General features: G+C 46.7%; 1 protein-coding gene across 2 annotated transcripts in view; it reads right to left on the reverse strand.

Moving 5' to 3' along the window:
* Positions 1-14620, reverse strand: part of VDAC3 (voltage dependent anion channel 3) — a 593996-nt gene that overhangs the window by 459866 nt on the left and 119510 nt on the right. For both annotated transcript variants that reach the window (XM_069617658.1, XM_069617659.1), the window contains exon 2: positions 7177-7248. In XM_069617658.1, the coding sequence (XP_069473759.1) occupies positions 7177-7243 (67 nt within the window). In that variant the 5' untranslated portion in view covers positions 7244-7248. The remainder of the gene's footprint in view (positions 1-7176; positions 7249-14620) is intronic.

Below are 14620 nucleotides of genomic sequence, written 5' to 3' on the forward strand. Positions count from 1 at the left end.
ACACCACCATCCCAGAACATTTTGCCAATTTTTATGAAACTTTATATTCCCCTGAAGTAGACCCTGAACGATCACAGACAGAGTCCTATCTGTCCTCAATAGACGTACCCCGTATTCCTGACCTAGAGGTCGAATCACTAGAATCCCCCATTACAGAACTCTAGGTCCAAGCCGCCATAAAAAGATTAACATTGGGCAGGTCCCCGGGCGAAGACGGCTTCAATGAAATAATGGACACAGGGAAGCCCCCAGACTCCTTTACCAAGGCACTGATCACCGTTATCCCCAAGGCTGGAAGGGATCCTACGAAATGTTCATGTTACCGCCCCATCTCACTACTCAACCTTGACGCAAAGATATACACCAGAATCTTGGCAGCGAGGCTTGAAACCCTCATTCCTCAACTTATACACTTCGATCAGGTCAGGTTCATACTGGGCAGACACAATCCACAAAACCTTACACTTGATCCACGCATCCCAGACCATGGAGAATGACCCGGCCCTACTTTCCATCGACACGGAAAAGGCCTTTGATAGGGTGGAATGGGGGTTCCTTGAGGCAGTACTGCGAAAGGTGGGAATGGGCACTAGATTTAGAAGAGCGATACACACAGTTTATACAGACCCCAAGGCATCTATATTTGTGAACGGGGAATACTCACGGTGGTTCAACCTGCAGCGTGGAACCCGACAAGGATGCCCCCTCTCAGCGATTCTCTTTGCCCTCTCCTTAGAACCCCTGGCAATAGCAATAAGGGCAGATCCTACAGTAGAAGGTATTCGACTGGGGACAACAAAATACAAAATTGCCCTCTATGGAGACGACATCCTCCTCCACTTCACGAACCCCTCTGTCTCCATCCCCCGGGCTCTCTGCAGGATAGAAGAATATGGTAAACTCTCTGGGTTCAAAATAAATAAAACAAAGTCCACACTCTTTCCCCTCCAAGGGGTCTCAATATCGAACACTCACAACTACAATACCTGGGAATACAAATAACGAAGAATCTAAGTGACTTATTTGAAGCAAACTTCCCTCCCCTATTGAAGCAGTTTAGGTTAGACTTGACAAGATGGGATAAACTCACAATATCCTGGCTAGGCCGGCTCAATGCAATAAAGATGATACCCCTTCCCAGTTTCTTATATCCTTTCCAAGCGATACCCATTAGGATTCCAAACAGCTTTTTTACTGAGATCAAAAGGGCCATGCTCCAATTCCTATGGCAAGGGAAAAAAGCAAGAATTCCATATAAGACCCTAATGCTCCCTAAAGATAAAGGTGGAGTTGGGCTTCCCAATTTTCAAAAATATTACAAAGCCTCCCAACTTAGAGTTTTGATTCCACACCTGCGTAATCAGACAGACACCCAGTGGGTCAATATGGACAACCACTATTTTACACCAGCCACAGTATCTGAATGGTTATGGGCACCTAAAAAAAGAATCTGTAGAAAACTTAAAGACCACCCGATACTAATGACCATCTGGGATATCTGGACACATGGCAAGAACATGCAAAACATTACTACTTGTAACGCTCACCTGATTCTCGCAGAGGCGCCGGTCTTGACTGGGCGACTACCGTATCTTCAAAGGTGATGTGTAGCACCCGGTTGGCTCTTTGGGCTGGACCTCTGTGCACTGTATGCCTGACGTGTAGAGTAAGATGTCTTAGGTAAGTGAATGCCGAGCTCTCCATCTGCCTCGGGGCAGGGTGCTGTAGCCAGTTTCTTCACTGGATAGGTAGCGCAGGCCTCTTGACTTCAGAGGACTGCTGTCCGTCGTTTACTGCACGAACGGTAAGTTTCGAGTCATTCAAATGTCTTTTTAAAGTCTTTAGTAATGATGTCTCTTGTTTTGCAGGGTTCCGGCGATGGCGGATGACGGGCTGAAGTGAGTTGAAGATGGAGCCCGTGTGATGAATAGAAGCGCCTGGAAGCACGTGAGTAAGCGCTTGTTGCCTGCTTCACGATGCGCTCTAACTGTCTTTTTATTTTGCAGGTACGAGTTCGGAGCGGCTGCAGGGTGCCGGAATACCCACTGGATTAGATGTGGAAAGGAGTAATGGCACGTGAGTATTAAAGTTCCCCAATGTCTTTAAACGCACCTTGTTTTGTCTTTCAGATGCGGATGCAGCGCCGAAGGCCTCCGGAGCGTGCGAAGAGTTGGTAAGCTTTTGTCTTTCAGATGCCGGAATGCAGTATGAAGACCTCCGGAGCGCACGAAGAGTAGGTAAGCCTTTGCCTTTCCGATGCCGGAATGCTAACCTGTTCTTTCTTGTCTTTATAGGTGTTGCTGAAGACTGGATTCAGGATGGTAAGCCTTTGCCTTTCAGATGCCGGAATGCTAACCTGTTCTTTCTTGTCTTTATAGGTGTTGCTGAAGACTGGATTCAGGATGGTAAGCCTTTTTCCTTAGGCCCAGGACTGGATGCAGAAGACACGATGAGCGTCCTGCTGCAGAGGGTGCAGAATAACGCAAAGCAAGATTCATCCACCGGGTGTGGTTTAAATAGCCTCCTGTAGTGCTTAGGTGTCTCCTTCCACAGCCACGTCTAAGTAAGAAAAGAGTTCCTGGTAAGAAAAGAGTTCCTGCCTTCCAGAAGAGTTCCAGTGTTCTAAATCTAGGGAGTGGCTCCAGCCCCACCCAACAGGAAAAGTAGTTCCAAACAGAAGAGGATCAGAGGCTCAACTGGCAGGCAAGTAAGCAGCATGGTCTGCTGCAGGTAAGTCCACCCAAGCATTATGAGCCCGGCGCTTCCAGCGCTGGGACTGGGCATATTTATGAGCCTGGTGCCACTGGCGCCAGGACTGGGTCCAAAAGGTCCCAATTGGGACTGGTTGGCACTCGGAACCTGGGTTATGGATCTGCTTCCTAGGGAGTTGGGAAAACCCTGACCTTTTGGAAGCAGAGATCATGACACTACTTGGCCGGCTCCCCTCAGCCACTTATGGTCCCCAAGAATCAACGATGATCAATCCCAGAAGTCGTAAGGTTCCAATCGTGGTATGAGGCTGGATTGGAGAGAGTAGGACAACTGCAACGGAAAGACTCCTTCATCTGGCTCCCTGAACTAACCAAAGCCCTGGGAATAGGCCAATTATCCACCTTTCGATACTTGCAGATAAAAGGGGTTTTGACAAGAGCCATGTGGACACCCAAATTAATGAGAGAACTCACCGCTTTTGAGAAAATACCGGACTCAAGAACTGTAATGAAAGGCCTAATATCTGATATGTACAGAACACTGATAGAAGGAGGGGGGTTACCACTGACACGCTGAGAAGCAGATAGGAAACAGATTTCGCCGACCAGTTCACTCCAGACCTATGGGACACCATATGCCAGGCAGCCACATGGATATCCATTTCGAACCAATACAAACTCCATGCAATCAAATTATTGCATAGATGGCAATATGATCCAGTCAGATTATCTAAAATGTTTCAGACTACAAGCCCTGAATGCTGGCGTGGATGCGGAAATAGAGCAGACTACCGGCACATGTGGTGGGGATGTCCCAGAATACAAGTGTTCTGGTCAGAGGTCCTGGGCTGGATCAAAGAAGTCGATGGTATCGACAGAACACCTACTCCCTACCTCATATTGTTTGGCCTCGAGAAAGATGAGGATGACTGAGTCAAGATTAAGGATCTAACACCACAACTGCTGCTAGGGCAACACTAGTAATGAGGTGGAAAGCTTCTACAACCCCCACGAAAAACGAATGGATCCATGTTTCCACTAATATATGCATAATATGGAACATATAACGGCATCGCTACATGGAAAATTGTCTCAGACCGAAGTCTTATGGATGGAATATAAAAGTATATATCTGCCCACCGGCTTATCTCGTAACAATGCTCCTACCATGGCGATAGAGGGACAAGAATTGACCTAGGCAACATATGAGTTGAGCTTTACAACAGACACTCTCATAACCAAGGCAATCTCGGAATTGTACACCGACTCTGCTCACCACACGATGAATGCTGCTTGACCTGCAATTCAGGTTCTGACCAGGGCCAAGGGGGGCGGGAAAAGGGAGGGGGGCAAGGTCATGTTTTTGCACGAACCCTATGTATGAAGAATGTGTTTGCAGGACAGACACTAAATACGCTGAAATTTAAGGGTTTGCTTCTTTATTATGAGATAGTTAATTGTGTACTCAATGTATCCTTTCTTTGCATGACTTCGTATCTGTAAAACTAATAAAAACCAAATTTACAAAAAATGTGGGTGCCTGCCTTCAAAAGAAATTGAAAAAATTGGAAGCGGCCAATTTAGAGATATTTGAGTCTACTTTTTTCCTCCTATGGGATAACCCCACGTTAAAACATGATCAAATTTTAGAACTATGATGAAGCAGTTAATGTAGAAAACTGAATTTTCCATGCACAGGCGGCCTCGACGAAATTATAACTCATGAATAATTGTTCATGCAAGCGTTCGAAAGTTATTGAGGAAAAGTCATTTTTTTAAACACCACAGAGACATTCGTTAATATGCATCAGGTACAGACAGACACAAATAACAGGGCATTTGCAGGAGGGGCTATGTAAGCTGTAATGCTGTGATATTTTTCAAAGGTTTCATTCCATCTCTGCCTGAGGAAGAGGAGCCATTCCACAAAAGCTCACAAATAATCAAAATAAATGACTCTGTTAGCCTATTTAAGGATCAACATTCTATTCAGCCATTGGCCCTTGGATAATATGGTACAAGCAAACTGAACCCTATATACAAGTGTTGAACCAAAAGAAAACATGGTGGATACTTTAATTAGGCTAACAAAGTAATTTATTTGCAAGCTTTAGTGATCTTGTGACCCCTCTTCCACAGGCAGATATTAATTGAAGACTTTGGAAACCCCGTCAGCCTAACCAGCCGCTTCTGTAATTCCTAGGCTGTGCCTGTTTATGCACCTGATTAGTTGCTTCTTCTTCAGAGAAGATAGAAGTTATGAAAACTCAAGTAAAATGGAATTAAAGCAGGGCACGTCTCTCTGCAATTAGTATCACTCCTTCTTGCCCACACAAGCCTCCTCCAGTTCCCCAGTCTTGTCTCATCTTACACAGGCCACAAACACAAAATGTTTCAGTGTAGGTTTCTGATTACCTTAATCTAACCAAAAGGAAGGGCTTTCAAAAGTCTCTAGGTCTCTGTTTTATGTCAGTCATAGACCTTTGGTAAACAACCAATTCTCTGAGCCACAGATCACCGTCTGTGTAGAGTTATGGGCTTCTGGGTACAGCTGTCATATGGACCATTGGATTTGACTAGACCATTATCAATGTAGGAAACCCAGAAGAACCTTAGGCCCACAAAGGGGATCCTAACCACCCGCCAGTCACGTCATTGGCTCTTGAGATTCAGTAGCCGAGTGGCTTGATCTGCAGTCAAGGTCTTATGGTGAGAATGCATGAGTGAATATTAGCATAGACCCTGGTCTTCCCTACCAGAAATTTGATCTGAGCTGCCAGTCAACTAATTATCCACCTTGCTGCTGCGATGTCAGCGCATATCTGACGGGCCTTTTCGTAGGTTGTGTTTCTGGCCCAGGAAACTCCTACTCGGCTTTCTAGACATCTTGTCACATGCTCATTCCTCCTCCCACTTTACTAACAGACAGCATATGTTGGAGTCTGGGTCCCCCTTCCTGATATTTTCCCATCCTAGAGACCATACAACACCTCCTCTGCTCCCCTCTTCTTCACCTCCTTTTTGTTAGGTTTTATGCTCTCCTGTCTTCAGCCTATCCATCTTCCACTACCTCCAAACCCTAAACACACTTCCCCAAACGCCCACGCAGGCACCTTTCGGTCTCCCATTCATATGTCTCAGTTCCCACCCTCTTTGGCCAGGCTTTATTAGGGTTTGCATGTGTCATTTATTTTACTAGCATGGAATTGGACATTTCCTAATTGATTCTGTTTCAGCTTCATCCATTTCATTAGCGTGGATTTCTTGTATCTGCAGGAACCATCCTGGCCTGCCATCTTAGATTCACTACAAGTCTCTCACATGAGATGGAGATCTGTGTTGGTCCAGTCAAGCCGATGTATCTTTAGCAGCAGCCACTTTCCGTATTGTTCGCCCCGAATCAAGACCGGTTAGCAGCATTGCTGTGTAATTTTCCCTAAGTGGAGCATGAAGTATTTCCAAAATGCAGGGCCTGTACAAAAGGGACCACTGGGTCCCTAACTTCACCTACACGGTCTGCAATGTTATGTATATATTGCTTAAAGGGACTGATTTTATTGTGGCCCCAATGTGATGAGCCCTTTGCATCCTGACCTGGATGTTGTTGGGGGGACAAGGTGGACCCCAACCACACCACCCCCAGATCCTGCTTCATGGAGCGGGTGGCTACACAGGCCCTCATATTCACTCACCAAACCCACTCCAAAGGTTCAAACAGGGGGCATTGTCAAACATCTCAAAGTCACCTGTCCCAAGTAGGGGAGACAGTCATACACCAGAGGGCAGTAAAATAAACCCCTCCTATTTACAGATTTGCTTACAAAATGACACAAATTGCTGTAGCTGCAATTATATAAATAAGTTATTGTTGGTAGGATAGAGCAAAAACTGAACATACCAATCTTTTACGGAAAAAATGTTCCAAGTCCTGGGCCTGTAGCCAGTCTGAAGTTAGGAAAAATTAAGTAAAAAGCACTGCAAGGCCCTGACTTGGACTTTGGGTTCAATGTCACATGTAAGGAGATGCGTGTAATGCCAGAAAGATCCTTGGTACATGGCTTACCATTGACCTGGAGGACCTTCCATATCTCGGTAACATTGTGCAGTAAAAGGAGGGGTGAGGCAAAGGCTCAATAGATCAAGACCACCTTTTGTAATAAGGTAGCGTGGTGTGAAGAAAGGATTATAGGAGACCCACTTAATAGACCAGGTTCTATCTTTGCACATTATAAGTGAAAAGAACCAACAGACAAATACTCCACTAACCAGGAGGAACTTGGATTTGGATGTTACATAATACATGAATTACATGAGAAAACACTAGCTTTTTTGGGAAGCACCAAAAATTGATAAAGAAATTGATCTTTCCAGCAGTCTGCTTTACTTTCCGTATGCATCCACCCCTCTAAATCACGAAGATCTGAAACCTTTACCGCCAAACAATTCCTTGCGAACCCCAACTTACCATATCCCTTGAGGAACACATCCCTTGCCGACTTCCCAAGGTCTGAGTAAACTGGAGGAACTGCCATGATATCTGTAAGCAAAAGAAAGCCATTATGAGACTGAGGAATATATGGTGTGACCACTTCTAATACACGTATCCAAGCAAAGAGTCATACAGAAAGAATCAGTAGTTTCAACACCAGACATTATCACTCATGTTAATCATTGTTACTCAACTAGGAGACATGTTATGTAATGCATACAATCTGCATGAAACTCCAGCAAAGTTCAGGGCTCTGCCATCATGAAGGGTACTATCCTGGTGAAATCATGTCTTGATGAGATTTTGCTGATGTGTGCTAAACATACGGCTCATGGAATCTTGTGAAGGATAAGCCAATAAGGTCTGGGCATTTCTATGTGCTTTTGAAGAAGACCATTGGCATGAAGTCTGCGCTTTGCTAATGTGATTGTGGAGGATTAATGTAAGGACTAACAGGCGTGAGGTTACAACTTTGCTCATGTTATTTGGAGGCGTGGTCTAGCCTTTCAACGGGTTTAAATGAGGAGGAACAGTTTGAATAACAAATTACTAACCCCTGGTAATGTTCTTTCTACTGGATGTTCCTCCGATGGATTCCTCATCTTTGATACACCGATATCCTGCTTGCAGTTTCAGAAACCTTACAACAGCAGAGGGCACTGTGCGTCGTTAAGTCGAGGTCCCTCTGCGGCCTCCATCTGCCTTGAGCCTTGATGCCTTGATCGTAGCTTAATTCACCTACGATCAAAGGGGTAGGCTGGGAGGGAGATGAGGAATCCGTAGGCGGAACATCTAGTAGAAAGAACATTACCAGGGCTAAGTAATTTGTTGAAGGTAGGTTTGGACAAAGTCTGAAGCTAACTGACTGTGGACAGAAGTGATAGCCACTAGAAAAATAGTTTTTCGAGTCAAAAACCTAAGCGGGCAGGAATGGATAGGCTCAAATGGGTCTCCCATGAGGAAGTTTAAAACCAAGTTAAGATCCCAGCCGGAACAATGAAAGGAACCAGTGGAAATATATTTGTTAGTCCCTTGAAGAACTGTATGAAAATGGGAACCTTGAGAGTCTTGTACTTGAAAAAGCGCTGCCAGGTAGCCTTTGGCAGTAGACCCCTATAGTCCCTGGTGGGGTAGATTAGCAGGGAGAATAACACAGTAGGGGTGTCACAATTAAAAGGGTCAATATCTTTAGCTCTACGCCAGCTGCAAAATGTGTTCCAAGGGTAGCAGCATAGAGCTTTTGTTGCTGGCCTCCTGGCCGAAAGAAACACCTACATCATGTCTTTCGGGAGATCCCAGTCTTTGTATCTAAACCTCTCACAAACCAGGCATAAAGGATCAGGGTTGTGATTTCTGGGTGAAGAGGACTCCCTCTTGTGAGAGTAGGTCTGCTCTCTGGGGAAGATGGATCGGAGGGCAGATGGCCATGTCCACAAGTTCCGGAATACTATGTTGGCCTGGCCCAATCCGGAGCAATAGGATCATGGACTTCTCAAACTTCCTGAACCTCCTGATGACCTATGGAATGACAGGAACTGGGAGGATGCTCATAGGAGTGAAAAATCCCAGTCCAACACAAACATGTCCCTTGGTGCTCCTGAGGCAATTCACTGAAGCAGAACAGGTCACACTTCCTGTTGATACATGATGCGAACAGATCCACTTGAAGGGTTCCCCAAAGGGCAAAGATCTGTAGAAGGACTTCTTGAGCTAACGCCCACTCATGGGAGACTGTGCTCTGTCTGCTTAGAGCATCCGCCACCGTATTCTCTTCTCTGGCTAGGTGAACAGTTGACAGAGACTCCATCTTGAAGTGCCTGAAACCAGAGCTGCATTTCCTCTCTGCACAGTGGTAGTGACCCTACACCACCTCGCCTGTTGATGTAGTACATAGCCACTGTGTTGTCCGTATTATCAGGATTTTCTTCCCTTGTACCGAAGGCAAAAAGGCCATCAGTGCTAGACTGAGTGCCCTCCACTCTAAAAGGTTTATGTGTAGTTTGGATTCCGATGGAGACCAAGGATCGCCAATTGTTAGATTGTTTGTATGAGCTCCCCATCCCTTGAGGGAAGAGGCCGGGACTACTGTTCTCTCCGGCGAAGGTTGCCAAAAAGTTTCCCCTATCATCACATTCTCCTTGCAGGCCCACCACAGGCGATCTTGTGCGACCTTGCTCGGGACCTGAAGAAAGTACGTCATCCTGCCGGAAAACTGTGACGATGGGATATGAATGCACACTGGAGAGAACTAATACTTAGGTGGCCTCTGGCACCAGGAAAATGCAGGATGCCATAGGCCCGAGCAACCACTAAAATCGAAGGTCAGTAGATGTTGGGCATTTTGAAACTTTTCCACCATCTGCAAAATATGTTGATCCCACAACTCAGGGGAGCAAATCTTTCCCAGTGGACGAGTCCAGCACCACTCCAAGAATTGCAGCTTTTGGGAAGGTATCACCTGAGACTTCTTGAATTTGGGGGAGAATCCCAGTTTGTGGAGTGAGTGGCAGATGCTGTTTAGATGTTCCAGAGCTTGTCCCGCCCCTCCATAGATCCTCGGCCACCACTGCCATGAACTTGGTGAAGACCCTTGGGCGGTGGTCAGCCGAAAAGGCAGTACTCAAAACTGATAGGGAGAGCTGCCAATCGCGAACCTCAGGCACTTCCTGTCCTTGGGATGTATAGGCACATGAAAGTAAGCATCCTAAGGATCGAGTGACCCCCTCCAATCCTGGAGCTGGAGTATCTGCAAGAGAGTGACCATCTTCAATCTGTCCTTTCTGAGGAAATTGTTTAAGCGTCGAAGATGGGCCTCAGTCCTCAGTCTCCCTTGGGAACCAGAAAATAGATTTGAGTACCAGCCGTGCTATTGTTCCGCAACAGGTACCCTTTCAGAGCGGGTCTGTTTGCTGCAGAGATTGTTCGGGGGACAATCTGGAGGTCTCTTCACAAATTAAAGGCAGTACGCTTGGGCTACCGTCTGCAGAGCCCAAGCATCCGAAGTAATGCTTTGCCATTCTTCGACATCCTGAGTCATCTGCCTCTCACTACAGATTGTGGGTAAAGGACTCAAACGGTTTTGATGTAGTAGCTGCAGTGGAAAGTAAAGGGGCTGAAACTGCTTGGGTAGCTCTAACACCACATCCTTGTGCTCAATGAATAGCAATCTGGCCACTGATCCTTCCGACTGAGGGGTAAAAGCAAAAGGAGCAATCCCTCCAACTTTGAGAAGTTGCCTGGCTTTGCTGAGGTTGGCGGATTGCTACCCCTGAAGCTTTAGCAGCCGCCTTGGAAGCTTGCTGTTTTTCAAGACTCTCGTCAGCCTTGGTACCAAATAGGTGAGACCCATCAAATGGCATGTCTAACAGCCTGGATTACACAAATGGGGTGAATCCAAACTTATGCAGCCAGGCAAACCTTCGTGCGACTATGCTACTCGCCATGGAATGGCCCACACAATCAGAAGCGTCTAAACCGGATTGCAAGGATTGACACGCTGCATCTTTACCATCCTTGATGATATTGAAGGGATGTTTTCAGCTGATTGGGCTACAACACCCCACAATTGTGGGTGTACTTTGCCAATGCACAAGAGTCATGTATAGCCTTCAGCACCATACTTCCAGCTCAGAAAACTCTCTTCCCCCAAGACATCAAACTTTTTGTATCCCCGTCAGGAGGGATTGTGGGGTAGGCAGTTGTCTTCGATGTAGATGTAACTGCTTGCACCACTAAACTTTCCGGGGTTCGGTGCCTAGAGAGAAATTCTGGGTCAATAGACTATGATCTTTAACCAGATCTCTAGTGACAGCTGGCGTGGTGTTTGTTTTTTGCCAGTTTTCTAGGGTTTTGTTCCTTAAAGCCGAATGGAATGGCAAAAAGGGGTCCTTGGATGAGTTCCTTGTTGTTAGGCAGAAACCTGTGCAGTTCCCTTAGGGAACACTGCAAAAGATTTAAGACTACAGGTGTTGGCAGTAAACCCACTTGGTAGCAGTCTGTACCACCCAGATTTACCTGATAGCTGTGGCTGAGCAGTAAGACTTCTCTCAAGAAGAGTTAGGCAGTATGCAAAGTATACACAATAGGCACTCAGACACACCAATACAAGCAAACACTGACCAGAGCTTTGGTATCAAAGTATATAATTATTTATTTAAAAACACACTGTTTGAAACACTCCAGCACTCTTGTTGTAAAATATTCTAAACACAGTTACTATTGTTATATATACACTCCTTTTTCCTTATCAGATAAGTCTCAGTAAAACACCACTTATTTTCATACAGAGGTGAGCGCTTAACTAGATGGCGCTCCAATAATTTTGTGAGAAAGGGATGGAAAAAGACAGAATATGGAAAGGTACACCACTCTAAGATTTAGGAACACTGTTAGCAAGGCAGAAGAGCAAAAGTCACTGGTGAGCCGAAGTCCAAAGGCTGGGCCCACTCTTAGAGAGAGCAGAGCACAAATGCGCCCAAGATCACACAGTTACACTAGGCCTAGAAAGTCTTGCAGAGAGTTCAAAAAGAGTTTAGAGAGGCTTAGGAAAGTTTAGCCAGGGTGTCCCAGGCTAACCCCAGGTTCGAAAGCCGGGGGCTAAATCTACCCCGTACAGTCGGTAGCAAGGGAAGCCTGGCGGGACACGGTACCTTAAGTGGGAAGGATCCTCCAGCGGTGGCAGTTGTTCCTGGCAGTGGGTGCAAGTCGCGTCGTCGTCCAGGGGAAGAGAAGATCTCGACTTGGAGGAAAGATGAAGGTCGTTGCACTGCCAGGGAAGAAACCAGCCGCAGAGTTTTCCGGTTAAAGCTGGTACCTTTGTTCGTGGTCGTGGTAAAACGTGGCTTGGCACAGGCAAGGTGGCCACGAGGTACGTCGAGAAGGCGAAAAGACAGTGAAACTGGTTATCCCCACCAGTCAAAGGAAGAAGACTCTCCAGCGGGAGATCTCCTCTGTCGTTGGGAAAAGTGGTGAGACAGTCCAGCAGGGCTCCACCGGTGGTGGCGTTGTGGCAAGTCAGCTCAGCTTCTCCCTCGTCGGATTCTTAGGTCCTGTGGTGACTTCTGAAGTTCCAGTCCCCAAAGCCCTGCTTTTATGCAGAAAACCCCCATTCACTCAGCCTAGCTGTCACTCAAACATGCGAGGTGGTGAGCCGGCCGGCTCACCACTTGGGCCAATCAGGACGGAGTCCGACTTGAGTTGCCTAGGCAACTCAGTCCAGGGTGCTTAAATCCCCCTCCACCCCTCCTAAGTACCCCAGACAGAGTGGCACCACTTTGGAGGGCTTCTGTGGAGAAGCCCGCCAAAAAGTGGAACAAAGGGCTTGACTTGGGTTGGAGTCACAGAAGAGAACACAAACGCCATTTTAGAATCAAGTTTTGGCAAAAAATACCAACCGGAGAATTAATATTAAATAAACCGGCAGTATGTTCGAGGCTACCGTAAATAATTAAATAAAGATAGTAGCCTAAAACAATGGGAAATCCCATAGGAAAATATTCGCGGTTGAATATAAAAAGTAGTATCCACTGCCACCAGCCAAAACTCGATCAGGGGGGACGGAGACGTGCCCCCTCGACTAACAGACCCCGGGGCAATTGAATTGCCCCAGCCAGTATGTCCACAATATGATGGTTTCTACAGGTTCTGTTCAGAATTTAAGAATAGTAAAGTCAATGGTGACTTTACATGCCCTGGGAGACAGTAGTCAGTCCCAGGGTATGGAGTCTATACTGGGGGGTCACTATGACACCCCTGTGTTACTGCACTGAGGGTGCTGTGTAACACACATCACAAAAACACATGAAGCCCTATGGAGTAAAATACCCCATAGCCTATTAAACACATCTAGATTGAAAGAAATACACTCAAATCATGCCCAAGAGTGAGGGTAAAAGAGTCTCACTCTTGGCAGGAGAAAAAAATAAACCCCAAAAATCCAGCAAAGCTGCTGGGGGACTCACTAGGTTAGGAAATTCAGCCTAAACAGAGAATTCTCCCTAACACTTGTCTGGGATGTCTGTTAGATCATCCTGCTCTATGCCCTTGACAGGACAGCCCCAACCCAAGTATTCTGTCACATTGCGGATGACAGACCTGTAAGCTCCACTAGAATGGCTAGTTGGATCTGTAGTGGAAAATTCTACTTCAAGTTAAGTGCCAATACCACTAGCGTCTTTTAAACACTCAGCCAAGTCTTGTAACCTGGAGTCCACTGAGAGGAGATCCTACGGTACATTAGGTGTGCCATAGCTTAAACCAAAAAGAGGATTTTTTCAGACGACTGCTTAATAGCTGTCCATCGGTCGGAGTATGGCGTTGTGTCCTTCGACAGTGTCGCAGAAGGAGGTGGTGGTAGTAGTAGTTTTGACTTTTCTCGGGTCAACATACTGTCGATGCCACTCGAAGATGCTTCTTCGACAAACTACTCAGGCTCCTGGGTGTGCGAGAAGCCGTTTGATGACTCCCATTTGGCCTTGAGGCACGATGGGGTCGCAAGCTTTTTTTGGTTCTTTTTAAGGACCGGGTAAGGCCGCCTTCGAGAGCAACTTCATCCTTTGGAATCGGAATTCCTCCCGATCTGCTTTGGAGGCAGACTTGCACAGGAAGCTTACCTTCTTCCTGTCAGGCGAAGTGTCTAATGAGGACTGGCAATGGTGCCTCTTCTTCGGTTTTTGGCGAGATGGGGACGACTAAGAGTGCCATGAATTGCTTCTGGACCTGGAGCGCTTTGAATGTTTCGAGCGCTTCTTTGGTCTCTGAAGAGGAACGTCCCTCAAGCTTTTTTTCTTGCGACTATCACCTCTTCGGGGGAGTGAACAAAGGAGATTTAGACGCCGACCGACCTACGGTGAGTTTCGCCTCATTCTCCTTCAATGCCTTGCTGGTCATGGACTGGCACGACCCGCATTTGTTGACCTTGTGTTCCACCCCAAGGCACCAGAGGCATATCCTTTGTGGATCTGTGATCAACATTTTCGAATCACAGTCCGCACACCTCTTAAAACCATTTCTCGAGGTAGACATCCGGAAAACAAACTATGCAATATCGTTGAGGGAATCGAACTGTTCGAAACGTACTGTGCATGCGGAAAAAGGGATCCAAGGCAACCGGTGCGATGCGTACTATTTATACCAACGTCGTATCCGAGTGCGGGGATCAATGATGCACGGCACCCTCTGCTGCTGAAAGGTTTCCAAAGCAAGATATCGGTATATCAAAGATGAGGACTCGGGAGACCACCAGGGGACCACCATACGCGCACTGAGCAGGACCCCGGCGCCTCCCTAGAAGTGAGACGAGAGAAGGAGAGTGGCAAGGGTCCAGAGTCCACTGTCGGTGGGGGCCTGTTTATCTATGGGTTGCGGACCCAACCGAGACCCTGAAGCAAGGAAGACAAGGGAACCCGGAAGGCGAGGGGGA

Source organism: Ambystoma mexicanum, chromosome 10, assembly GCF_040938575.1.
Source record: "Ambystoma mexicanum isolate Mex_15411 chromosome 10, UKY_AmexF1_1, whole genome shotgun sequence".
Taxonomy (NCBI): domain Eukaryota; kingdom Metazoa; phylum Chordata; class Amphibia; order Caudata; family Ambystomatidae; genus Ambystoma; species Ambystoma mexicanum.